Source organism: Ciona robusta, chromosome 12 (genome assembly GCF_009617815.1).
Source record: "Ciona robusta chromosome 12, ASM961781v2".
Classification (NCBI taxonomy): domain Eukaryota; kingdom Metazoa; phylum Chordata; class Ascidiacea; order Phlebobranchia; family Cionidae; genus Ciona; species Ciona robusta.
Genome location: NC_143246.1, coordinates 4753164 through 4780724, shown reverse-complemented (window position 1 = coordinate 4780724; position 27561 = coordinate 4753164). Strand labels below are relative to the sequence as shown.

The 27561-nt window shown below is 35.2% G+C and overlaps 2 protein-coding genes across 4 annotated transcripts; one reads left to right on the top strand and one right to left on the bottom strand.

Moving 5' to 3' along the window:
- The first annotated feature begins 593 nt into the window (after window positions 1–593).
- Window positions 594–24748, top strand: LOC149727035 (uncharacterized). Of its 3 annotated transcripts, XM_089890576.1 has the most exons (33): window positions 594–753; window positions 1106–1602; window positions 1943–1994; window positions 2361–2457; window positions 2745–2874; window positions 3361–3547; window positions 4073–4211; window positions 4736–8485; window positions 8908–9064; window positions 9416–9501; window positions 9919–10092; window positions 10549–10648; window positions 11291–11341; window positions 11623–11733; window positions 12045–12235; window positions 12724–12859; window positions 13173–13362; window positions 13727–13837; window positions 14572–14738; window positions 15445–15604; window positions 16074–16218; window positions 16690–16857; window positions 17592–17751; window positions 18576–18685; window positions 19217–19333; window positions 20063–20204; window positions 20652–20758; window positions 21102–21297; window positions 22133–22380; window positions 22605–22768; window positions 23133–23212; window positions 23839–24138; window positions 24493–24748. In XM_089890576.1, exons 2-32 carry the CDS (start codon window positions 1167–1169, stop codon window positions 24132–24134), a joined length of 8358 nt encoding a protein of 2785 aa, XP_089746702.1. In that variant the 5' UTR covers window positions 594–753; window positions 1106–1166; the 3' UTR covers window positions 24135–24138; window positions 24493–24748. The 3 variants fall into 3 exon arrangements, with proteins under 3 accessions (XP_089746702.1, XP_089746703.1, XP_089746704.1); XM_089890577.1 differs by lacking the exon at window positions 594–753 and having other exon boundaries at window positions 773–1602; window positions 12072–12235; XM_089890578.1 differs by lacking the exon at window positions 594–753 and having other exon boundaries at window positions 773–1602; window positions 23929–24138.
- A 908-nt stretch (window positions 24749–25656) lies between these two features.
- On the bottom strand, window positions 25657–27317 carry LOC149727034 (uncharacterized). The gene is made up of 4 exons (XM_089890588.1): window positions 27141–27317; window positions 26815–26855; window positions 26202–26398; window positions 25657–25828 (listed from the first exon to the last, which is right to left on the bottom strand). Exons 1-4 carry the CDS (start codon window positions 27235–27237, stop codon window positions 25792–25794), a joined length of 372 nt encoding a protein of 123 aa, XP_089746714.1. The 5' UTR covers window positions 27238–27317; the 3' UTR covers window positions 25657–25791.
- Window positions 27318–27561: the final 244 nt, after the last annotated feature.

The following is a 27561-nucleotide window of genomic DNA, read 5'->3' as shown; positions in this document are numbered from 1 at the left end:
ACATAATAGCGGATGTAAATTTACACTTTAAAAACAATTATCTATATTGCATGTGATACACTCTATAACAAATAACTTTAGCAACACTTGTAGTAATGTGCAATTATGACACAGTTGTATAACGGCCTATACATATGGTGTGACCTGGTCATATTTCTTTACTGGAAATGTCATACCATCACGCTTGTTACTACTATTAATACGTGGAAGGAGTCTAATTTATCTATTTTTACCAATACTGATAACAAAATATAACAGAAATTGGTTTGAATTTGTGTTATACATAAAAGTCGGTTCAAAATGGCGTTTTGTTTCGCATTGAACAATCAAAATTGACATTAGTCAAATTAAAACGCGCGTCTTTCATGCTGTATTTTTACAAATTACCGCATTAAAACTTAAAAAACTTCAATTTTAGCTGATTGGACCTAACAAAGAATGATATGCAAGTAAAAAATTGAACAAATTCACCCTAAAAAGTCGAAAAAACAAGCAAAATACATTCACAGACCAACGTTTTTCAACGAGTTGGTTCCTTTCACAGTTCCGCCACGCCATACCCGGTTCACGTGACCTAAGTCTGGCCACTGGCGCGCATTTTCTCATGTGCTCGGGCAAGGCAAATAGTTAGGTGTGTTATTATGTATGGCAGATGTCCAAGTTTACGTTTTGTGTATGCAAAGCACAAGTCTCACAAAGTGATTTAACATTTAAATTAGCATTGCATTTTGGTTTTACATTCAACATTCAAAGGTTTAAGTATGTTTGTATGTGTGTTATTTTAAAAGAGTTAATATATAAATTGACTAACATATTGTCTCCACTGGTATTTTAGCAGTTTTAAGATGTTTTACATATTAATTTGTTTCTTTTTGCTTTTGGTATTGTCTTTTTTATCTCCAGCAGTGTATGGTGTGTTCAACAACAGTCAGCTAGATGCAACATTGTGTATGTTTAGTTATATAGCCCATAAGAGTTTTATCTAAATGCTTTCTTAGCCTGATTCTGTTTAGCTTTAAATATTCTGCATTGAATGCATATAAGTACAAGGTTTATGAATGTTCTCATGCCAACTAAATATATTGATATACCAGTATTTTTTTAGGTTTTTCATGTTAATACTTTGATGTGATCTCGCTTGAAAGAAGAAAAAAGGCAAGCATTGAATGGATGTGAATAATGCTGAACCTTCTGCGCACGTTTCTGCAGCTACTGATGAAATTGCTGTGAAAGAAAATGCAGGGGACATAATATGCAATGGGCAGGTGGACTCAAACGGTGGTGTGAAAGATACCACAGACACTCACACACATTCTGTAAAAACCATATTGGATGCCAGTGCTCCTATGGACACAGACAATGGTGTTAAAGTTACACCGAATAGTGACACACATACAGGCACTGTAAAACACATAACAGATATTACTGTTCCTATGGACACAGAAGAAACATCAGATGTATTAGTGCCTGAAACTACAGAGGCGAAAAAAATGGGACTTTCAATGGTGAAAATTGAATCAATTGAAACGGAAAAGGTTGAAGAGGATGCAAATATTTTACGCCAAGTTTTAGATGATATTGTTGACAAAATTGTAAACCAAAGTAAGTATACCAGTCTGCAGAATATGGCAGTTCCTAAAATTTGTATTTTTCACGCTAGCGCTTGCTTTCATTAAAAATTAGTATGCAAACATGTACAAAAACCTACTTAATTTGAAACAGATTTGGTTCATTGTTTAGTTAATTGGAGGGTGGAAAGAATTATGCCGTGCATACCCGACATTTTATAAACAAAATAACTGTTGTCTTAAGTTTTGGTGTTTGAGTGTTAAACACCGCAATTTGATGGTTTATAAACCAAAACATAATTTACTTTAGGCCACAAATAGTTAAATTAAGAATATTGAAAACCTATATGCCCATAAACTCTATTTTTCTTCAGGTTTGCCTTCATTAAATGGAGTCAGTCTTTCTTCAGATACAAAATCCCCAAGGTATGTTCTTAATACTAATTGTTTAAAAAAATTAAATATTGCTCAATTCAAGTCTCCATAACATGGTAGTCCTCTTTTAATATATATATATTATACATGTGCAAAAACGTACATTCTGTGGTACAATTATTGTTAAATAAAAGTGTAGAGAAACCACACTTGATGTTAAGTTTTGCACATGTATTTTGGTACATATTTGGGCTAATATCAAATTAATTAGCGGCCATGGGACGAATAACTGCATTTAAAACCAGGTATAGGCCTAAAATTCTTAAAATATCGCACTTTTAGCTGTTTTTTCGGAATGCACTTTTGGTACGATTTAGTTATAAAATACGCCATTTTTCATATTTTTTGACTTTCTAGAATTTCCAAAAGGAGACGAGTTCCTAAGAAGTCACATGATGATGATAGCCCTAAAGAAGTTCCTAAACCATCACCTGCACTTGAATTAAAACCAAAAGTAATCAATTATCATTTAAATACCAATTACTTTTATTGGTTTAGTTTAATTACAACGAATTTAAAGAAGAATTAATGTGGCAATAACACACATAAAAAGTCATTTTTTGTAGTTTTGTATTTGACATTTTCTTTTTCTGTTAATATTCATTTCAAATATATATAAAGCTTTGCTTTTAAAATTTATTTGTTATTTTTGCAAATACCTTTCAAATTAGTTTTAGCCAAATTTCCAAACGAATCCTAAACAGTAAAATATTTGTCTAAGTTAAAATTAATATTTTACAGTTACCAGTTGTTGAGACACCAATATTGTGGAAGTCTGCAGACTTAGTGTGGGCGTATGTAGCTGGACATCCCTTATGGCCATGCATGATAACAACTGACCCAATTGAGAATCTATTTACAAAAATGCGAGGTAAATTGTCAAAACATATTTATATAAACCATGTAATATATTAGACTGTTGTTGCTAGGCATATTAAACTTGTTTCTAAAATAGCTCTTTGGAATTTATTCACATACCACCTGTGTTTTAATGCCCTATACACATCGTTTTTATCTGGGTCAATGACACTCGGCACACAGTTTTAATGTATAGCCCACGTAGTATATTGAAACGTCTGTATGCAAGTAAATGCTGGTAGAACTATTTTAAAAAACAAACATATTCAACAGTGCAAAGACCAGTATTTATGTATATATATATATAATATGTCAAAACACATGTACGCAAATAAATTCTGGTAGAACTATATTAAAAAACAAGCGTATTCAACAGCGCAAACTAGTATTTATATATATAATATGCCGAAACGTCTGTACGCAGATAAGTGCTAGTAGAACTATATTATAAAAACAACAGTATTTCTGGCTACCATTTTTAACGCACAACTTACTACAGGTAGTGGGAGAGCCATCCGCATGTATCACGTTCAATTTCTTGGTGACAGTCCAGAGCGGGGTTGGGTAACTGAGCAACGGATTTTTGCTTACAAGTCCGCTGAAGATTATGATGTCATCATTGGTGACATCATCAACAAACAGAAAAAACTTACGAAGAAAGTGCCAAAGTCTGAAATTCCAATACGGTATGCAGTTTGAATGAATGTAACTTATTTACTCTCGTGTGGCCGTGAAAACGACAGTTGTTATAACGCAGATGTTCTGTATCATACATCTCGTGCCCGCTTACTAATTACCACGTATGTAACTTTGTGAGTGATTGTTTTTTTGTGAGTTTTTATTTTATGGCTGACAATTTAAACAAGCCATTAGTGACCACTGGGTTGACTAATGCCATTATGTGTCTTGTCCAAGGACACATACGCCCACAATAGTAGCAGCAACGAGCCTTGAAAGTGAAACCTCTAGGTTAGGGGCAGGTCTGCCAACAATTGTGCTACGACCCAGGACAATATTTCTTTGTCTAATCTTTTCCCAAAAGATTGAATTTTAAAGAAGAATGAAAAAAACTAGCTGTAACTGTAAACATCTACTAAAGCAATAAAAGTGTCAATTTTTTTAAGCCTGTATCTTTCTTTATGACAAGTTGCAGGATTCTTGTTTATATTACAAATCAATCAATTACGGTCTTCTAAAACATTTCTTTTTAGGTTGCGACCTATTTGGAATTCAGCAATTGAAGAGATTGCTGAAGCCGTACCATGTTCTGTTGAAGACAGAATAACAAATTTTAAATATGACTTTAAACCATACACAAAGAAACTGCAGAAGCTACCTTTTAAAGATGAGGTATCGCTTTAAGTGTTGGAGTGTGATTTGTTCAGTTTTGTTTTATTTTTTTTACATGTACTTAGTGGCGCAGCCAGGGGGAGGGAATTCTCTGTTTTTTTTAAATTAAAAATTTATAACAAAAAAAGAATTGAAAAAAAAAAAAATTATAACGAAAAAAATTTGAAAAAAAAACCTTTAATTTTTTTCTGGCTGCACCACTGCACATACTTTTTTGATAAGTTTTAAATTGAAAAATTCAATAAACATGTGTGTGTTTCCTAGCTAGCTACTGGATAAGGCAGTCCACAGTAAAAGTAGTTTTGTAAAAATACTTGAATTTATGTTTACAGGTTAACACGACCTGTAGTAGCATTTGCATTAAAAATCCTGTCCCAAAACTGTAATAAAAATTAGAAATAAAAATTTAATTTTCGGAGCAGTCAACAGTGTTTCCTGCTCGTGTTATTTCACTAACAGAGCACTGTGAAATATAGCTGGTTAAAATATATGAGGAAACACTGAAATACTAATGTAATTTAAAGGAGCAAGTTGAGGAAGACAGTCTTCAACTGCAAGATTTTGATACTGAAGACCTGCTAGCCGTTGACCCCTTTTGCCAAATCAATTTATTTGCCAGTATTGAAAAAAAGTCAAGTTTTAATGAACGTGATGGTGCTACAAGCCACACAATTGGAACTAATAAAAAAATTTCCGGGTTAAAAGCAATCTCTACATATGAGTGTTCTTTTTCTAATTTCATTCATCAAGCCATCAATGACAACAACGGAGAATTTAATGTTGTAAAAACAGTGTTTCCAATCTCTGATGGTCATAATGCTTCCAGTGTATCAGAAAATCCAAGTGCGCATCACTCAAATTCAATCTTTCACCCTTCTTTGCTTTCATACGACTCAAAAAAGTCGAGAAAATCTTTACCATCCATGCCTGGTTCGGACGTGGGTGACTTCACTATCCTTGCTCAGCAAAATAGGGCACTACCATCTAACAAAGAACTCCCTACAGAAACAACTAGCTTACCATTAGCTAACAGTTCTCTGAGCGAATTAACTCACTTAGTTAGTGGTGTTGGCCAGAAATCCCATTCTCCTGCAGCCCAGTCTACCTCACAGCATCCCCCATCTACCTCAGATAGTAAAATGAGCGAAAAAAGCAAGTTTTTCTACAATACACTCGGTCTCTTGGCAGTGAATCCTGACCCAAATGATGCGCAAGGATGCCATGTTTCTAAATCTCGAGCTGTTCAAGTTGCATCTGCTATCGACGAAAGTTATAGCGATCGTCCACCTTTGAAACACTACTCTCAATGCTCATGTACGGCACTTAATGAGACCAGAGGTTTCGGGCGTGCCAGGTACACCATTCGAGATCTGTTGGACGCCCTTGACTGTATCAGTAACGGTTTTCCGACCAACACAGTGGCTTACAACTTTGATATTCCTCGATTTGTGATCACAAGTTACACAAGCGGGGTCAAATCACTGATGATAAAACACCATAGCGATTGTGGGCTGTTTTTATGTGGGAAGTCCGTGATAATACACGGCCCTGCCCACCACCTTAAAGCTATGGAAGAAAACCGAAGGCTTAGGATTTATGGGTCATCTACGGACAATAATAAAAGCATGAAAAAAATTACTACCCCTAAGAAATTAACAGCTAATTTGAGTCCTGTAGTTGTGTTGGAACAAATGAACAAATATGTTTCGAATATGAAATCTACTTCGGAATCTGAAATATCCTTGTCTGTTGTAACGGACGCTTGGAATTACTACTTGAGCAAAGGCTCATTAAAGTACTTGGAGCAATATCCTGAACAAGCGCAAAAAGAAGGTCCTGTCTATGAAAACAAATTTCAAGAAGCGTTAAAAGCGTTGGTGCTTGGAGGTAAAATGGAGGAAGTAGCAGAAAAATTTTGTCTTCCAGTCCAAGGTTTAGTGCAGAGAATCAATTTCTTCGCTGCCATGCAAGGTCAGATTGTTTTGTCGCTGAAAAAACGGCACAACGTACGGTCGAAACATTCTGACAGGCAAATGTTCGAAGCTATAGATGAATACTGGACTAAAGACCAGAAGAGATCTGTCACTGTTTTAGGGCAAAAGTACGGCATACCCCCCTCCACTTTGAGAGGCAGCATTGATAGGAATGAATGGGTTTATAAAAGGATCAAGCAAGAGATGCCCGCGGAATCCACAATTGAAGACAGGATCAAAAAAATGATCTTGAATCGGAACCTCTTCATATTTCTCAGCAGCGATAGATCTTCATACGCCAGCAAGCAAGAGCGGGAAATTTTGAAAAGGATGATGAAGCAATCCCAGGCCATCGGGAAAAAAAATATCACAACTCCGGAGCTGCAGAATGCGATGCGGAAACTGGGTCTTTCTCCGACTGAAAGTTCTGAAGATTTCAGGATGTTGAAGGCGATGGATGATGCATGGAAAGCTAAAATCCGTACGTGCCGGATTTCTGAGCGGTATAACATCCCAATGGACACATTGCGCAATCTGCTGAACAAAAATCGGCGAACCTACTTTAAATTGATGAAGTCTCTTCCAAGTAACGCACCTAAAGGGTTGAGATTGCGTAACATGAACCAAAATAAACATATTTTTTATATGAATTTCACCCTTCCGCAATCTGGTTCAACCGATACGGAAAATATCGCAGACCAAGACCAGAATAAAGAAAAAAATCAGAATTTTGTAATCTTACCTGATAATGCTACAGAAGAAAGTCAAACACTTGAAAATAATAAAAATGCTGAACAACTTGAACCAAGCACGTCCAAGTCAAGTAAATTTTTAAATCAAAAATTAAACGCCAAAAAATTAAACCACGGTAAAGGGTTTTATGTTCCTATAAGCCATGAGGGAAGAAAGTTTCGCACACATCGCTGGGTAGATGGAAAACTCGTTAAAAAGAATTACACGTACTCAGATCTCATGAAAGCCTTGAAGCTAATCAAAAACAAGTCACTGACAATTGCTGAAGCTGGTAAGACGTTTAATATTCCTTTTACAACTTTGCGGGACAACAGCAGAGGCAGGTATGTAAAAGTTGATGCTGCTCGTAAGGGCATGGCAAAAGTTACCAAAGTTCATAAACATGTGAAACCAAAAAGCCTCAAGGAGCAGAAACGATGCTCAAGATTGAAAAAGAAAAGAGGACTGTACAGCTTGCGGAAATGGATCCAAATTGGTAAAGATGCTGAATCTAGCTCGGAAGAATCTTCAAGTGTTGCCCACATTTCGAAAATAAGACAGAAACCTGAAAACGTGATGCTTAATTTGACTGTAGGCATTGAAGGAAGCATTGCTGACGCTATGAGGACCCTTCGAAAGTGGAATTGGTCAGTTACAAAAGAAGTAGCGAGAGAAATGATAACCATTCATCTTCGGGATGATCTGAAATACTCTCGATCAAAAGAAGTCACAGAGCTATGGTTGAAATATTTCTGCGTGCGGAATCATATTGTGTTGGAAGAAAAAGAAATAAGAACTGATGAGCCAGATCCTTTTGTTGTATACGGCTTCTTAGACAAACTGGAAGGTTATATGCGGGAGTTAGCCCTCGAAGAAGACCCGTACAGTGTATACTGCATTCATGAGATTGTTTTGAATAAAGACGAGGAAAATGAGACGACTGTAATAGCTGCGGTGAGCGCAGCGGGTGATAAACAGCCTCCAATGATCATCTTCCAAGGAGAGGTAGCGTGGTGCTCTGGAGAGAGGAAAACTCCGTTTCCGGGGACTCAATTTGGGCTCGCATCTAAGCCTGGAGTCCCTGCTAAAATATTTGAGCACTGGTTCAAAAACTTTCTCACTGCAGTGTCACAGCGCCCGCTTCTACTACTCTATGATGGCTCATACGAACACTTGCCTATTGGTTTCATTAACAATCATATGAACAGTAATATAAGACTTATAAAGCTTCCATACTCCAACACCAAATGCTCATTTGAACTTCCGTATGGAAAAGTTCCTGCTGAAGCAAAGTTGTGGTTTGAAAGCAGTAAGACTTCAGCAGACACCAAGTACACTCAAGGGCAAATCACTAACATTGTGACTGATATTTGGCAAGAAGGTTTTACGGAAGAAGTAATCACATCCCAGTTCACAGCCAGTGGTATTTTCCCCACCAATCATGAAAAATATCCCACTGATCTTTTCCCTGAGTCTCGGCTCCGCGAATATAGCAGATCTGTTAACTTAATGGATGTTAGCACATCTAAGAAGCGTCCACAAGCTTCCAGAACAAGAAAATCATATCATGTACGTCGATTTAAATATCTTCTATAAGAGAGTGGTAGTGAATTAGTGGTCTGATAACTTTCTCAGTTGATGAGGCAGGTCTGTACATCGGTGCGCTTGTAAAAGGCCAGTTCGCGATTCTTTACTCTTACTGTTCTGGAGAAAATTCTTCTTCCTGGCCAGTTCTTAGTTCTATTTTAGTTAATGTAAGTTTCATGTTTTTTGTTTCGTTCTTTTCGTTGGTTTTGCTTCACAGAGCTGGGCGGCAGTGTTTCTCAATCCAGAACAGTAAGGGCAAAAATCAGCTTTTTTTCCGCCATCAAAAAATTATCTGTGAACACTGTTTTTACCGATTTCGAACTGGACCTTTGACAAACACTGCTGCACAGACTTGCCGCACAAAGTTAGACTTTCCTAAGTTAACCAGGTCCTATGTTTTTCAGGCTGACTCTGCGGACAGTACTAAAGTTTCGAGGCAAAAAGTCACAGTAAAGAGACTACAAAAGGGGCAGTCGAATAAAAATCAAGACGATCCTCTAAGAGGAGTGAAAAAGTCAGCCACCACAAAATTATCAAAACCTGTTGTGGCAACTTTACTAGGTAAATTGAATGTATCTTGCTTATCCTCATGTGGCTGGACAACGACAGTCGGTATAACACAGGTGTTCTGTTTCATACACCTCTTGCCAGCTTACGAGTTACCAAGTATGTTACTTTGTGTGTGTGTGTTTTGTATACTGACAATTTGGACAACCCATTAGTGACCACTGGGTTGAAGCAATTACCGTCAAGTGTCTTGCCCAAAGACAGATACACGCCCACAATGGTAGCAGCGACGAGCCTTGAACCAATAATATCTAAGTTAAAGATGGCGCACTAAAAATATTTACCAACTCTTTGTTTGTATTAATATTGGTTTAAAACTTCTGTTTTAATTATTTTTCTGTTTAGGTCATTTGAATCAGTCAGATGTTGACGCTTGTGAAGGAAATAAGGACCCTTTGTTTATTGCTTACTGCAAGAAACATAAACCAGCTGTAGGTTTATTTCTATTATACTTTTCAATTCCCACTTCTAACTATATCAGCCTTGCACTTAATATAACTTATATATACTTTTATTTTCACTTTTCCGGCAAAAAAATGTTGTTTTTTCCATCTTCTAAAAAAAAAAATGAATAGGTCGTCAGTGCGTCAAAACTCTAGGTGGTCAAAACTTGAATAGGTCGTCAGTGCGTCAAAACTCTAGGTGGTCAAAACTTCAAAATTCTTGCCAGAAGGGCCAAAGTACAAGTATAATACGCATAGCAGCAACAGACCCAACAGTATATATTAATATAATTTATGTTTAGTGGTAAAAAAACAGATTTTATATTTTGGTAGTATTTTTTTGCCCGGCCAAACTTGTCAAAACCATAAGTTTTTTTGTATGATTTCCATGTCTTTAAATTTTAGGTTTCTGCTCAAAAACCTGAACTTACTCCGGAGCAAATCGAGGCTCTCATCTGGATGGAGTGGGAGGCTCTGTCTTCGGAGGAGCAGAGGAAGTGTAGCATCATTGAGAGGGAGGAGTCATCAGATGATAAGTCCCCAAAGAAGAAAGGAAGACCATTGAAAAAATCTTCTGATGTGAGTTGTTTTGAAATGTATTTTAAAAGAACGGATTTTCTGTCATAAAAATTTATATCACTTTAAAAAAAGTTGAGAAGTTTGTATCAAAGTAAAAAACATGGTTTCTTCTGCCATGCGTTGGGACTTGGTCAAAAATGACTTAACTAGGGCGAAAGATATTGTATGGCAGATAACTTTTCTAAATAAGATAAATATCTGTTGCACAAAACACAAATTGTCTATATGTAATATATAAACCACTTTTATTTTAGGTGTTTCCGTTGAAATAAAATTTAGGTATTCTAACTTTTTTAAAAACTTTTTTTCGAATCTAGAATTCCGAATCTTTTCTGTTTACACTACTACGTCATTAATTTTACCAACATAAATTAGTTTGTTTATACTAAAATGGAAACCTTGCTAAAACATCAGCGATAAAAAAAAATCAGAAACTTAAACAACCCTTTTTTACAGACACCTGACAGTACAATGTTCAAATGTAGTTCATGTCCTGCTTCTTATCGTAGTTCGCATTCACTCGGCCAACATAAGCGGTGGTGTGCGGGAATTGCTGGTACATTATGTGGCTGAATTATGACTTCTATATATTGTGTCCAGTGGCGCAGCCAGTAAAAAATAGGGGGGAGGTTTTAATTAAAAATTTTTTTTTTTTTTTAATATTATTATTTTTTTTTGGTTTAAAAGAGGGGGGGGGGGTCACGACCCCCGAAACCCCCCCTGGCTGCACCACTGATTGTGTCTTATATACATATAGAGAACTGTAGCAGTAATGCATGATTCAATTTAAATAGTTTTAAGACATGCCAATAATGTGGTTCATTGTCGCATCACAGTTGGTTAGCGCGCCTGCCTCAAATGATAATCCCTCCCAAAAAAAACCACAAAGTAACATACATGGTAACTCGTAAGCTGGCACGAAGTGTATGAAAACCCGTGTCAAAACGATTGTCGTTTTCCGGCCATGCGAGTTTAAAGTAAGTTACATTCATTTACTCGTTTATTCAATACATATCAGGGCAAATCAACAGAGAACAAAAGTATAGGGTTCTTATTCTTTTGTTATAGAATGATATGGCACATAAAGTTGGTATGTAAAAGTTGGGGTGAATTGCCCCCCTTGTTACCCCTAGTTTGGCGCCTGTTATGTCTTACCTATACCTCACCCTTCTCTTATGTGATTCATCTTATTTGACAGCTGCTAACAAAGGATCTTCTGTCTTGAACAAGAACTCTAAAGAAGTCTCAAGTAAGTTAGGGTCCTCTATCCAAATACCTCATTTTTTGTAAAAAATGTTTGTTTTTTGGCTTCTTTTGTAGAAAAAAAATTTCCAGCCAAAAATTGTGAAAAAAAAAAAATTCGAAAAATACGATAAAAACGTACTCTAATTGGCCCCCTACATATTCATCATTTTTTATGCTGTTTTATTCTATGTGGGTGAGGTCCCCCAGCGTGGCACATCATGGGTCCTAAGATTTAGATTTGGCCCATCCCATTTTTCATTCTAAAACATTTGTGTGTTTTTTCAGGTCCAATGAAAAACAATGGAGATATATCGTTTAGTTGCGATGGTTGTAAAGAAAGTTTCTTTGACAAACGTTCGCTCAAAATCCACAAAAAGTTTTGCTCAGCAAGCACACGTAAGTAGCATTTTGGCCTGAATGTTAAAGTATTGAGATTGCTGTTTTTAGTATTAGAGACCCCTGGGAAAAACACTAAAAGAGCTAATTTAAAATCTAATTTAGAATATATTTAAAAAATCTCATTTTGAATGTTAAAAAATTTAAATTTTAACACAAACACCCTGAACTTTCAGCCACTTCTGATTCATTTCGCACACAAAATATAAAATATTATTAATTACTCTGATCTTATAACATGCTAAAATATTTTAACCAAATAAAACCCTTTTTTGATGAAACATTCTTTTAAAATTAAATTTTTTTTTTAGAAACTGATTCCGCCGTTCAATCTCCAGCATCCAAATCCTCCGCTCTTCTTTCCCGGAAGAAGTCCATTCAGCAGGATGACACGAGTAGCAACGGGAGCAAAGCCGACTCCGAGGATGCTCCTGGAATAAAGAGGTTGAAGAGCCGAGGTCCTCAGCTGGGATCAAATACCAAACGAGAAAACATCTGCTCGGTATGTCAATACAAATATTTTTAATAAAAAATATTTACCTTTATTTGTCTTTCCGATTACGGTAGCGAAGATTTGGAAATGTTTTAAACGAAATAACAAAACCTGTTACATTCAATTGGAAGAAAAAAAGCAAGACCGCTAGACTTAGCAGATAAACAAGGCATTTATGTTTAATTATTATCAAGTTAAACTTCTAATGGTTAAACGAAATAACAGGATATGGCGACAAAACAATAGTTGTTAAAACAAGCTTACAGTTAAAACCTAATTTAAAGAAAAAAAGCGTGGTCACTAGACTTAGCAGACAAACGAGACATTTATGTTTATTTATTTTCAAGTTGAACTTCTAATGGTTAAATACATGATAACTTGTAAACTGGCACAAGTTGTATGAAACAGAACACCCTACTGTAACAACTGACTGCCCCGTCACGCGAGACTAAAAAAAATCAGTAATTTAAAATATTAATATTGCGACTTTTGATCAGAAATGTGAATCTGCATCTGATGAAGAGGAGCTGGTTCACTGCATCGGAGGATGCTGCGCTAGTTTCCATCCTCGTTGTTTGGAGGAAGGAGCTATTACGTCAATCGTCAGTTTTACTTGCAAGCTTTGTAAAGAAGGTGGGGTTTACAGGATTAGAAATGTAATGTAAATAAAGACACATGTGTTATGTTTTGACAGTGAGCATGGGATGTATGAATATGCCAATTGTGTTTAATGTATAAGATACACATTTTGTTATAACTTAACAGTGAGTATGAAGTGTATGAATACACCATGTGTGTCTGGTGTTTAAGAAGACAACCATGTTATAACTTGACAGTAAGCATGAGGTGTATGAATACACCATGTGTGTCTACTGTCTGGTGTATGAAAATGGCACCCATGTTATACCTTGACAGTGAGCATGAGGTAATCTCTCTTTACCCCCAGACAATCATCCTTGCTTTATCTGCAAGAAGTCTTCCAGTAATGATGATAGCCTCGGAGAAATCAAGAGATGTTCCGTTCCGAAATGCGGTCGTTCGTATCACACAACGTGCTTGACAGAGCGGAAGATAGCTCTCCTTCAACATGATGATGATGATCAGAAGAAACAAGATAAAGAGAAAGAGAAAGAAAGGTAGAGGTTCATTGTTTTGATGTGGGTTGTGTGCAGGGTAAGAAAATAGTACAGTGTGGGAAATATGCAGGGTGGGAAAATAGTACAGGATGAATATTTATGAGGGGTTGGAAAACTTTCAAAGTAGGAAATTTATGCAGGGTGGGAAAATAGTGCAGGGTGGAAAAATTATTAAATATGACTAATCTCCACAACAAAGCATTTTCTTTTCTGTGTGTTTTAGAAATTATTGCATTAACCAAAAACCAGATTTTTCTGGATTCCAATAATAAAAACCGCATGTAACTATGCCTGCATTTACTAACTTATTTTTAACCCTTAATTTATTTTGTCTATTGTGTAACGTTCTTTTATATTACAACAGACAAGCAATACTAAACAGCAGCAAATGTACATTACATCAATGTGGGACGTGCACTACTAAAGAAAAAGAAGATTCCAATGTTGCAAGTTCCAACCGATGCAAAATGTTCAGGTTAGTATGGATGTAAAATTCCTATGCAGGTGCTTTGTTTTTTTATGTATAGTAGTGCAAAAAAAACTTTTTTTTTAATTTTTTCTGACTCTCTTGGTAAAAAAATCTTTTTTTTTTTACTTTTAGGTGCATTTTTGGTAAAAAAACTTTTTTTAAAAATTTTTGGGTGCTTTCTTGGTAAAAAATCTTCTTTTTTTTAATTTTAGGTGTCCTTTTGGTAAAAAATTTAAAAAATATAAAACATAAAATATTTGGGATAAAATGACTCTTTGGCCCATATTCTCCACCCTGGCTGAATCCTAGGTCCCATGGCGTACCTTGACAGAGGACCTCTTGTCCTGACCTGTTTAAAATAACTTGTATGTGACCTGTTGTTTGTAAAATTAAACTTTTCCCTTTAAATGAATGTGAATATAAATTACCTCTCACCAAATTCATAGGCACCGAACTTTTTAGAATACAGGGAAGGCAGGACTAGTTAGACGTTCATCCTTTTAAAACAAATTTGGTGCTAATGTTTACTGAATAATGTAGTGTCGAAAACAGGCCTGCCTCTGCCACCCCAGTTTTGGCGCCTATAACCTTAACAATATGCATGTCCAGTGGCGCAGCAAGAATTTTTTTTTATAATTTTTTTTTATATTTTTTTCTATAATTTTTAAAACGAGGGGTTCGCGACCCCCTAGCTGCGCCACTGTGCTGGTTTAATTCACTTAATCTTTTAATATCAATAGATGCATCCGGTGTCCGACTGCGTTTCATATTGGTGATGACTGCATAGCTGCTGGCTCTATTTTGTTACCTGGTTTAAATATAATTTGTCCCGACCATTTTGAGCCATTAAAAACAACCCCTCACCATCAACCTGTGCATGTTAGCTGGTGTTTTGTTTGCTCAAAAGGTAAGTTTAGTTTTATAATAGGAAAAAGCAATGATATTAATACATTACAGCTAAAACTGTTATATTAATAATAAAAATAATAACTTTATTTTTCTTTTTCGATTACCGTAGCGAAGAATAAATATTTAAAATGAAAAGACAGGATATAGCAGCAAAACAACAAGTGTTAAAACACGATTGCGATTAAAAACATATTTACATTTAATTGGATGAAAAAGACGCGGTTGCTACACCTAGCAGACATACAAGCCATTTATAATTAATTATTCTTTAAATTTTATTTGTTTTTGTCATAAAATACATATCAGACACATACGAATAGTTTGATACCAATAATGCATTTCATAAAAATCAGCTTGGCAGTGAGTATAAGGTATAACAGAGCCTACATCTCATGAAATGTAATGTGAATGCTTCTGGCCCAGTTTCATAGGCACTACTATGAAAAAGTTGGAATTTTTTTTACTTTTCTGAAATACAGTAACACCTAGAGTTGCAAACATAGGGTACCTCATTTATTCAAGTGTAGTTTTTTGCCAGTGGCCATTTGTATAGACACATAACAGCAGGGTAAAAGCTATTTTAGACTCAAAACTAGAAGTTTATAAACATGTGGCACTCAAGCCACTTCTACCTTTAGGACCATAAATGGCAACTTTTAATGTACTTTCTACTCAATGCCTTAAAAATTTCTCTTTTTCCACAGGGGGTCAACTAATGTGTTGCGAGACTTGCCCCGCTGCCTTTCACCCCCTTTGTGTGGGATTTCCCCAAACCCCGGAGGGTGAATGGTTCTGTCGGGATTGTCGATATAAGAAGAGACCGCTATATGGGGAGATAGTCTGGGTGAAACTGGGTTCTTACAGGTGAGGACGCTATTCTGTCTTATAAGCAGCCATTTTTTTTAATACAAAAATTAGATTAAAAACGCAATTACACGACTAGTTCTTTGTTTGAAAAGTGCTATTAAAAAAATAGACCTGCTTTTTCTTTTATGATTTGAAATTTGTTTGTACAGGCAAAATTACAATACATAACTCCAATTATTTTTGAAAAAATTTGGTTTGAGATTAATTTTTTTTTGTTAATTATCTGGTTGTTTCACTATGTTGGCTTTTGTCTAGCATTTGTTAATGTAAGACGTGAGCCAATAAAGCCCTTGCCGCCTACCTTAGGCAGGCTCCAAAAACTGGTAAGGTCTGTGCGTAGCACCCAGGGTGTTGGGGTAATGGCCAGTCGTGGCCTAAATCCTAGGACCCATGGCCTGCCACACTGCAGGACCTCACCCACAAAGAAAAGATTCTCATGTTTCTAAACAATGAGGTTTCTTGTTAGGTGGTGGCCAGGTGAGATCACGCATCCCAATGAGATTCCCGACAACATCCAGCGCTTGCATCACGGGATCGGAGAGTTTGTCGTTCGATTCTTTGGATCAAACGATTACTTTTGGCTAAATAAGAGGAGAGTCTTCGCTTACCAGGTAAACTGACCAATCAGAACGTTTTCTAAGTTCAAATTGACCAATCAGACTGTTTTCTAAGTTCAAATTGACCAATCAGAACGTTTTCTAAGTTTAAATTAACCAATGAGAACATTTTCAAAGTTTAATTTGACCAATCAGAACGTTTTTAAATTTGAATTGACCAATCCGACATTTTTGAAGTTAAAATTATTCAATAGTTGGGAGTCCCTAAGCTTTTTTTTATGTTTTCAGTTGATGTTTAAATTAAGCCAATCATATCATTTTCTGGGTTTAAATTTTTCAATGGGGAAAACTTGGGGCTTGTTTAAATTGAACAAACAGTTTAAATCAGGTGATAAAGTGTATGAAACAAACAGGGTGTACGAAACAGAACACTCATGTTGTGGGAACTGTCGTTTTCCGGCCACGCGAGAATAAATAACTTACATTCATTCATTCAAGATAATTTATTCCTTTTTTTTCTCGTAGGAAGGGGATACTGGAGCAACATCGACGAATTGTTCGAGGGGAATCAGCAGCGTATTTAATAAAGCCCTCCAGGAGGCGCAAGAGAGCTTTGAAGAGTTAATGTCATATCGACAGAAATTACAAGATGTTAAAACCCAGAAGAAAAGGCCAATGTACAAGCATATTAAGGTGGGAATGTCTTTCTATTCTATGAGGGTGGGGTCCTGCAGTGTGGCATGGCTTGGGCCCTCGATTTAGGCCAGGGTTGCCCCATTACCCTAAAACCCTGGTGCTACCGCATAGGCCTCACCAGATTTTGGGGTCAGCCACTTCGCCAAACGTAGGTGACATGGACTTTGATAGTAATAGATGTAAGAGCGACAATTTGGATGACCCATGGGGTGCCACTGGGTAGGAGGAATTGCCATCAAGTGTCTTGCCTGAAAATACATATGCCGCAATACTAGCAGCGACGAGCCTTGAAGCCGTAACCTCTGGGTTAGAGACAGTTTTACAATGACAGGCATTATATTTTTTGCCAATTTTATTTTTAAAATAAAATGGAAAACTCTAAGTTTAGTTACTTTTATACCAACAAATAAAAACATGTTTTTTTTAACTTTAATTTGTTTTCTTTTTTTGAGACCAAAAAATTAAAACTTTTAATTTGACAATTGTTTGGGGTCAACAAATGAAAAACTTAAATATTTTTAAAATCAACAAAAAAAAACGTTTAACTTTTGTTTTTTTCTAAACTCTAATTTTAGTTTCTTTTTTGAGACCAAAAAATTAAAACTTTTAATTTGGCAATTGTTTGGGGTCAACAAATAAAAAACCTTAATTTCTTTTTAAAAACAACAAAAAAAAAACGGTTAACTTTTGTTTTTTTTAGACCAACAAATTAATTTTTGTCTTTTTTTTAGACCAACAAACCAGTGGGTGGGGTTCAGATATACACTGCCGAGCTGAGCGAGATTGCTCGTTGCATTTGTAAGAAAACTGATCCGAATCCATGCGGACCTGAATCTGAGTGTTTGAACAGAATGTTGATGTATGAGTGTCACTCTGACCTCTGCCCTGCTGGTGAGTGCATGAATTTTTTTTTTATAAATGAAAAAAGGTCTGTTGCTACGAAAATGTAACAGACAAAAATCAAGACAACCCAATTCATTAATAAAAGATATATTAGAGTGGGGGACGATGGGACACGTTTTTCATTCTGTTTTTATGTCCCATTTGGTAGTAAACAAAGAATTATAAAATCGTACACTCACGACTTCCATAGACCGTTGTTAATTGTTTAAAACACAGTTCCAATATTTAGATATTATGTGTTTAAGGTGTCCCATCTTCCCCCACCCTACTATATTATATATATATTTTGCCTAAATGGCATCACCAGTCTCTCATTCAAATAGAATTGTCTTTTACATTTTCGTATATGAGCAACAGATCAGTGTTAGATATGTGGCATTTATTACCAAGGTAATCCTACTGGACACCTCTGCTGCATTTTTATTTTAATAATTTTTTACTTTAACATTTCAATATTGAGAATTTTTTTATCTTTTAGGATAGCGTATAACAGAATAATAGTTAAAAATAAAATGTATAAATATGAAAACTGTAAAGGTGGCTGTACACAGTATCCGGCATGCGAATTCGCTTGCTGCGAAGTCGTATGCAAACACATTACCGAGTTCCCCATGCGGCATCGAAATCCGGACAAAACAGACAAAATGGATAAATTCCAGATACTGTGAACAGCCACCTTAATAAATTCTGCGAATCTAACCATGATCTGGTGCTCATAATAGAGTTCTTGTGTAATGAAATACTTTTTTTTTAACTTTTTTTTTAAATGAAAATTTTAAAAATGTAAATAAATATTGTGTTTTAATCCACAGGTGAAAAATGTCAGAACCAAAGATTTCAGAAACGTGAATATCCTTCTTCTGAGGTGTTTAAAACTTCCTGGGGTGGGTGGGCACTGAGGGCAAAAGATTTGATCAAAAAGGTGAGACTAATACGTTACAGCTAAATTTCTTTGAATCAGAATCTATTCTGTAGGCTATTATTTTTCTGTTTCTTTTGCACTCACACCAATTAGGCGTATGTGTATCTTAATTTTTGTCTCTGTTTTCGTAGCACCAGATCATTATAATATTGTATAGGTAAATGGTTGAATGTAACTTGCTTTATCCTCGCATGCCAGAAAACAATAGTCGTTATAACAGGGGGGTTCATACACTTTATGCCAGCTTACAAGTTACCATGTATGTAACTTAGTGGGTGATTTTTTTCCTAACTTAATTACTTTAAAAAAAAATTTCAGATAGATGCATTTTTTTATGTCATTAATTTCTGTTTTTGCTTAGATTTTTGCAGGGTAAATTAATTATGTTTCTATGTATGCTGAAAAGTTATATATAAAATTCCATGTTTCCTAAAAGTTTGTGTATATATAAAATTTCCATGTTTCCTAAACAGTTTTATATAAAATTTCCATGTTTTCTAAGAAGTTGTATATAATATTTCCATGTTTTAGGGTGAATTTGTGAGCGAATACGTTGGTGAATTAGTAGATAGCGAGGAATGCATGCGAAGAATAGAAGACGCTCATAAGAATAATGTCACAAACTTCTACATGCTCACTATTGACAAAGTGAGTACATATCTATATGCAGTAGTGCAGCCACAAAAAAATTGATTTTTGTCTACCTTTTTTGTAGTAAAAGATCTTTACTTTTTTTTCTTTACAAAAAATTTGTTCAACTTTGTAAGCACTAGATCAGGGTCACACAGTTATTACATTTTAAAACGCAATGTTTTTTAATGGTTTGTTTTTTTTTCATATAGAATGAAAGACAATTTTTTTTTTGTATTAAATAAAAGTTTTGTTAAGCCAAGATCACGAAAACAACACATTGAAATGAAAGCCAATTGTAACATCATGTTTCATGAATACATTAACAAAACACAATGTTGGAAAACAATGGCGCGGCTATGAATGCACATTACAGAATGTCAAATCCGGGAGATTCGAATTCTTTTGTATTCGAATCTAATTACGGGATTCGGTATTCTGTTTAATGACGTCATCATACATCATCTCTTGAACTAAGCTAACAAATTTTTAAAATTTAATAATTTTGAAAAAAAAGATTCTTGTGTTTGTGGGACTTTCGAAAGGAAACGTTTTGCAGTGTTTTTTTTAAATTTTAGATTTGAAAGAAAGTATTCTAGACTACCTAAATATTCTGTATTGTGCACCCTAGGCGCAGCCAGGGTGGGTCGCAACCCCCCTTTTATTAAAATTTTGTCGGGAAATTGCTTCCCTCTTAAATTTTTTTTTTCGCCACTGTTGGTAAAGATATGACAATTTTTTCATCAGGATCGGATTATTGACGCCGGTCCAAAGGGCAATTATTCACGGTTCATGAACCATTCATGTGATCCAAATTGTGAGACACAAAAGTGGATGGTGAACGGAGACACCAGGGTTGGATTGTTCGCATTGAGGGAGATACAAGATGGTATGTGGTGTATGTTTTGTACAGTGGTGCATCCAAGGGGTTTGGGCGCGAAAAATTTCCCATTTAAAAAAAATTGTTTTTGTTTTCTGAGAGCCCTTCCTTTTTCTCATTTTTTAAAAAATAGTTGTTTATTTATTTTAGGCATGTTTTAAAACCTTCCCTTTTCAATTTAAAAGAAATAGTTTATTTATTATGTGTCCTCTAGCCCAAAGGTTGCAGGTTCAAGGCTCGGCCCTGCTAACATTGTGGGCGTATGTGTCCTTAGGCAAGACACTTACTGGCAGTTGCTTCAACCCAGTGGTCACTAATGGGTTGTTCGGACTCTAAAAAACAATTACTCACTAAGTTACAGAAGTGATAACTCGTAAGCTGACACGAGGTGTATGAAACAGAACTCCATGCTATAACTAGTGTCGTTTTTAAACGCTAAAGTTTAAACACTTTTAGGTGAAGAACTGATGTTTAATTACAACCTGGACTGTCTCGGCAACGATAAAACACCTTGCATGTGTGGATCAGCCAACTGTAGTGGATTCATCGGTGTAAGACCTAAGGTAAGTCACTGTTTACTTCCAAATAAAACAAAAACTCAATGAAGTTGTCCAATGCTGTAGCATAGGGGTTACCCGGTTCAGTTATAATGAGAGCAAAACGAAGAAAAATTGATCATGAAAGCAATGTTTAATGATATATGGGCAGACAAATATTTCTTTACGCTGCACCATGGTAAACCAGTCTGTTCTGTGTGCTGTAGGACCCTCTTAGTCTGTACGGGTGAGGTACTGTAAACATACACCCTATGGGGTTTTTGACCACAATTGGCCCATTACCCCCAAATTTGTATGTTTTTTTTTGTGCTTAATTACAGCATTATAATATTTCTATGAATATCTTTAGCCACAAATGGGTGAAAACGGCAACAATGGAAAATCAGTGAAGCGGAAACGTCGTCGTCAGGAGTCGAAAAATGTTCCGAAACACGACGATTTTTGTTTCCGTTGCCGACAAGTTGGCACTCTGGTTTGTTGCGACGTTCGAGCGTGTCAACGGGCTTTTTGTCTTCGGTGTCTTCGACTTACCAAGTCACCATTTGGTTCGTATATTATGATAATGTAATTATATATAGTAGGGTGGGGGAATATGGGACACCTTTAGCTCATAATATCCAAATACCTTGATCATGTTTTGTACAACTAACAACTGTCTATGGGAGTCATGAGGATACGATTTTATAATTCTTTGCATTTTTCTTTGTTTACTACCAATTAGGGCGAGAAAATAGAATAAAAAGGTGTCCAATCTTTCCCCACCCTACTATACTGTATTTATGTTGTGTGTGTCTGAGATACTCTACTTGTGGTTTATACTGTAGTAGTGTATGGTGTGTAATACAATAATACTCTATTACTCTGTATTTATACAAATACTGTAAATAAAACTTTCACGACTCATCTAGAATGAAAATGTACTGTATTTCTGACATTTCATTTCCCATCTGACAAGATTTCATTTACAATTACTGTATTTATGGTGTATAGTAGGGTGTGGTAAGATGGGAAATGTTTTCATTTTCTCGTCTCGCTCATTTGGTAGGAAACCAAAAGTATTTAAAAATTAAATAACAGTACCCTCAAGACTCTAAAATGGAGTTGTTAATTGTTCAAAACTTGATCTGGAAACATAAGATTTAGGTGCTAACGGTATTTCCTACATTTTTGATCCATTTTTTACAACTATTGTTTTGCTGTTAATTCTCGTCTTTCGTTTTTTAAATTATATGATCTTCCCTATCTTATCGAAAAAAAAAAATTTTTTTTTTTTATAAATAATACTATTACTTAACACAAGTAAAAGGCATGATCTTCACTATTGTATTCATAGAGATAAATAAAAAAACGTTTACTATTAATAATACTTTTACACAACAGGTAAATGGCAGTGCCCTTGGCACCACTGTGATTTTTGCGGCCGTCGTGCCCAAAACTTCTGTCATTTCTGTCCAAACTCGTTCTGTTCGTCCCACGTGGCGAATCAACTTTTGCCCAGCGTCCCTAACAAATATGATTGTTGTACGGACCACGATCCGAATGTAGCTGAGTACGAGATGGAAGAAGCAATCGCCGCAATTTGCGCTTCAATGCTTGGCCCTGATGGTTCGTCTGAGATTCATGATGAGGTAGAACAGTGTTTCCAACTATTTTATGTTTAAATTTTTTAAATGTTTCCCAATAACATTTTTAGGGGTTCCCAACACATTCTTTTAGGGTTTTCTACTGAAGCGTTTTTTTTTTCACTATATTTACTCTAATTGTTTACCAGTAGCAGTGTTTCCTCCAAAAAAAAACTTTTAAAGATTTTAATATTTAAAAACAAAATGTTAAAAAAGTTGCTTTCTATTAGGATTTGGAGAGTCCTTCTTCTGCTCCAGAGCAAGAAGTTCTCCCTGATCCAAAGAACGTCCAGATGCCGTCTCCAAAAAAAGCCCCAGTCGCTCCTGTTCCAACACTAGGTGTCAGCACACCACCTCCAAGAAAACGAGGCCGACCAAGGAAAAATAAAACCATGTAAAAAATTCTTTTTTTATGTAAAAATTTAGTTTATAATAAATATGTTTAAAGATAAAGTTTTTTTTAAGTATACAGGTTAATGCATGACACACATTATTTATACTTTTACAAAAACAGTTACAAAATGTCACTTAGTTTTAGTTACAAAAAGGGTATTTGCACCTAATTACAAAAATAATATTATAGCATGATTTTATAACAGTTTTTTGCAAGTATTTTATATTTATTCTATATGAGTGAGGTCCTTTTAGAGGAACTGAGATTTAGAACAGATTTGGCCCATTAACCAATATTTTATATAGTTTGAAACATGTTTAGGCAAGTATAAGAACATCAAGTTAACATTTTGATATGTTTGCAGTGAAACACCCGTTCCAAAAATTCCAGAACCTGTAACACAAGAGGAAACCCTACTCAGTGATGCCATAACAGAATCTGATGGTATGTTGGGTAATTACGCTAAGGCATTGTGGTCAACACTGTTCATTAAAAACCTCTACCATTGTGGGAGTATGTGTTCTTGAGCAAGACAATTAACGGCAGTTGCTCCAACCCAGTGGTTACGAATGTGTTGTCTAAATTGTTAGCCATGCAGAAAAAAAAGCAACCACCCACAAAGTTACGTACGCAGTAACTTGTAAGCTGGCACAAGGTGCATGGAACAGAACACCCACGTATAACGACTGTCGTTTTCCGGCCACACGAGGTTAAGCAATTTGAAGGAATGTTAACTTCCTTACTCGCATGGAGGGGTAATGGTAGTCATTATAACACGGAACACAGTCGTCGTGCCCGCTTACCAGTTACCACGTATAACTTTGTGGATGGTTATTTTTCTTGGATTTTTTAATTTTTGTTTTATGTATGGTGGATATTGAGATAACCTGTTAGTGAACACTGAGTTGGCCAATTAGACACATACAACCACAATGGTAGTAGCTATGAGTCTTGAACATGTAGCTTCTAGTCTTGAACCTGTAGATTCTAGGTTGAAGGCAGGGACACTAGCCATTTTGACATGGCGCAATCAGGCAGACATGTTGAATTCATTCTTCCAATTGATTTAGATCCTGAAGAAGAGGATGATGATGAATACCTCGGTCCTCCAACCTCCTCCCCTTATAAAATGAAGAGAGTAAAGCGATCTTTTTACACAGGAAGAAAGAAAAAAAGACGGAAATCAAACGCTGAGTCAGCGCAATCAAAAAATGCAAAATCATCGCCGGGAAAAAATGCCAAGTCATCGCCGCTAAAAAACTTACAGACAATACCACAAAATAATGTGGAGTCATCGCCCCAAAATAATGCTGTGTCACCTACACTGAATAATGATTCACCTGTTAAAATGGATATGAGGGAGTAAACAGGTGAGATAATATTTGTCTAAATACCATGGTTTTTCAAGTTTCTTCATTCTTCAAGAAGACCTGTTTCTATTTTAAATGGCATAACATAAATTTTACTTGGCATAACATAAATTTTACTTATTCTGGGAGTTTGTAAAGATCAAATTAATAACAACCGTAAAAAAAATTATTAAGAAAAGGTCATTCGTTTTAAAAGGCTACTGAAACTACTGAAGGGAAGTGTCAATAGTCCTAAAATCTAGGGGTTTTGTAATGTTTCTAAATATTCTTTTATCACCTAATCCAATAATTTTCTGAATAATTTTGTTATTATAGACCAACATATACTTTACATATACTTCTTATATTTTAAAGGTGCGCAGAATTGTTTGAAGACAATCCTATTATAGCTGAAGTAAAGTCGTTGAAGTTCTAATGATAATGTTTCTCCAGTCTATTTCTACGTCTGGTTCCTTTTTTGTACCCCTTCACACAAGAAGATTGTATTCCTAGAAAATAATGTTTCTAATGTGAACTTACTGTCTGTCATGAATTTTGGTTTCGTTCTTTGTTCAACATTGTTGACAATTCTGCTTTATTTGTTTTTAAAATTACATCAAATTAAAGAGAGTTTGTGATTTTCTGTTTTCCTCTGAAGAAGTATAAGTAGACACCTTTTCAATCTATTTTCCCGTCTCATTTGGTAGTAAACACAGAAAGTTTAAAGAATTATAAAACCGTATTCTTATGATTCACATAGACCATTGTTAATTGTTTAAAACACGATCAGGATATTTATATATTATATGGGAAAGGTGTCACATCTCACCCCACCCTACTATATAAAATAGTTAGGTAATGTAGTAACAAATTCCACATTTTGTACGAGATATAAAACCAAATTCTGATCACCAAAGTACAGTAGTTGACAGTATCCAAATTTAAATTAATGCATAAAAAATTAATATTAATAAGTTATTGAGCTACAACATATGCCATAATTGTAGTATGTCATGGGCTTAAGTGATGCATCCTGTATGTTTTTCTTGCAACCAATGAATCTATATGTGGTACAATGAAACTATATACGTCTGATTAAAGTTATCCAAAAAAAACAATGAATGATATACCTTAACCATAAAATAGTTAAACTCTCTAAAACAAAGAACTAGATATTGCAACAGTGTTTTTAATCCAATAAATTTAAAATAATATTTAAGGTGGGTTGTTACCCGAAAACCCACTGGCTGTGCCCCTGTCAGTGCCACAGAAATCTGATTTCACCCATACATACTACGATACTTCTATGAAAAATCTATAAATCTGGCTCTAAACAAATGTTTGCAAAACGTCATTTTTAATGGAGAATTTAATACAAATTTCTAGTAGGATAATTTTACTTAAAATACCAATCTTAAAAATGTGACAAATGTTCAAAATGTGTATTGCATCTAACATATGTTATTCGAAACTAGATTTAGCTTGCATGTAATTGTAAACTTCAACCCATTTGTTCATTACCCCTCCAACAAAACAAACTTGTGTGAATCAAAACATAACAAAATTTATTGATAAAGCTGCAATATCATTTGTGCAATTTAAAACGAAAAATTCTTAAGTTTTAATGTGTGGCAGTTCAGTAAAATAAATTAAATAGAGCACAAAAGAATTGTGTTATTTCTTCTCTGTTTCTTTGATACTTTGTTGATACCTGAAATAAAATTCATACAATTCAACCAAAAGCAGTAAAAATGATTTAGGAAACACATGATTAGTGGTATGAAAACGACAGTCGTTTTAACATTGATTAACACACCTAGTGCCAGGTTAAAAGTAACTACTTTTTTAACTTTATTGGTGATTGTTTTTTTCCATACAGCTGACAATTTAGACAACCCATCAGTAACCACTGGGTTAAAGCAATAGACATTAAGTGTCTTGCCCAAAGACACATACGCCTACAATGGTAGCAGAGACGAGCCTTGAGCCTGTAACCTCTGGATTAAAAGCAGGAGCGTTAACCACTGTGCCAGGGCATCAGTGATATATTTTATTTTTACTCTTTTTTACTTCATTGTACCAACCTTAAAATTCTAGCAACTTGGACTGCTCCTGTCAGACCAAGACAGATATTGACTGAAAACAACAACCAATTTTTGGGAGTAATAACCATTGAGTATCGTGACCAAATTAGTCCTGTTGCCATAAGTGAACTTGACTGATTCAAACTCAACTTCTCTGGCGGGCGCAAGTAATCAGACACTCCAGCAACAACGAGTGACTATAGAGTAATATATATAGTTAATATTAATCAATTTATTAGAAGTATGATTATAATAATAATGAATGAATGAATGTGAATGTAACTTACTTTATTATAATAGTTTTATTTATTTCTTCGATATCCAAAATTAATACATTTAAATCAAAAAGACAGATATAAAAACAAAACAACAGCTGTTAAAACACCCTTAATTTTATTTATCTCTACAATTACGATGCCCAAGATTAAAATATATTTAGTAAGTAAAACAAGATTTAGCGAAAAAAACAAGGAAGTTAAAACACACTTACAGTTAAAAACATAATTACATTTAATTGTTAAAAAAAAGCGTGGTCGCTACACCTAGCAGACATACTGCTAACAATTTAGGTGCGGAATTATTACTTTTTAAAGTAGAGAATCAATATACATACCCATTTAAATGCTGGTGCCCAGAAATGGATTGTTTTTAAGCCTGTATATGAATATGAAATATATATTTATTTGTTAATAGATAAATATAACAAAACCTATAATAGGTCTAATATAAAACAAGTAAGCACTAGTGAAAAATCTTCCTCCACATAGCAGAATAGGCTAGTGGAAAGAGTTAGAGGTTGGTGATTAGGGGTTGATGGTTAGGGGGTTAGTGGTTATAGGAGTTAGTAGTTAGGGGTTAGCAAATAAGGTGGAGAGAGGGTTCTTCACTAGCACCAAAAATCCTCACACATACATCACTTAGCATAGACAAAAACTTGACCTGCAGGGTGATTCCATCTTTCCTTCAATTTATCAGACATTCGAGACTGCAAACGACTATCTAATTTGACCAATGCTTGTCTCCATGCTGTAGTCATGTTTATTAAATACAAGCTTTAATTAATTTAAATATAATAGATAGGTGATTCGTATTCTAAAAGAAACACAAAACATTTGCATGTTTATAATATCTAAGTCCGCATATAAACATGTCTATCTAGAAACTATGGGTAATACAATATCTTCTTAAAGTGTTATGTTTTAACAGATGTTTTGTACCGTTATCGGCGTTTTGTAATACGAGATCGACGTTTAATCTGTGGTTCATTGGTATTGAATCACACAAAGTCCATTGGAATCACAATATTGTTTGCTTGCATCATCGTAATCGAAATAAAAGAGCAGAGCTTTAATGAATGCGC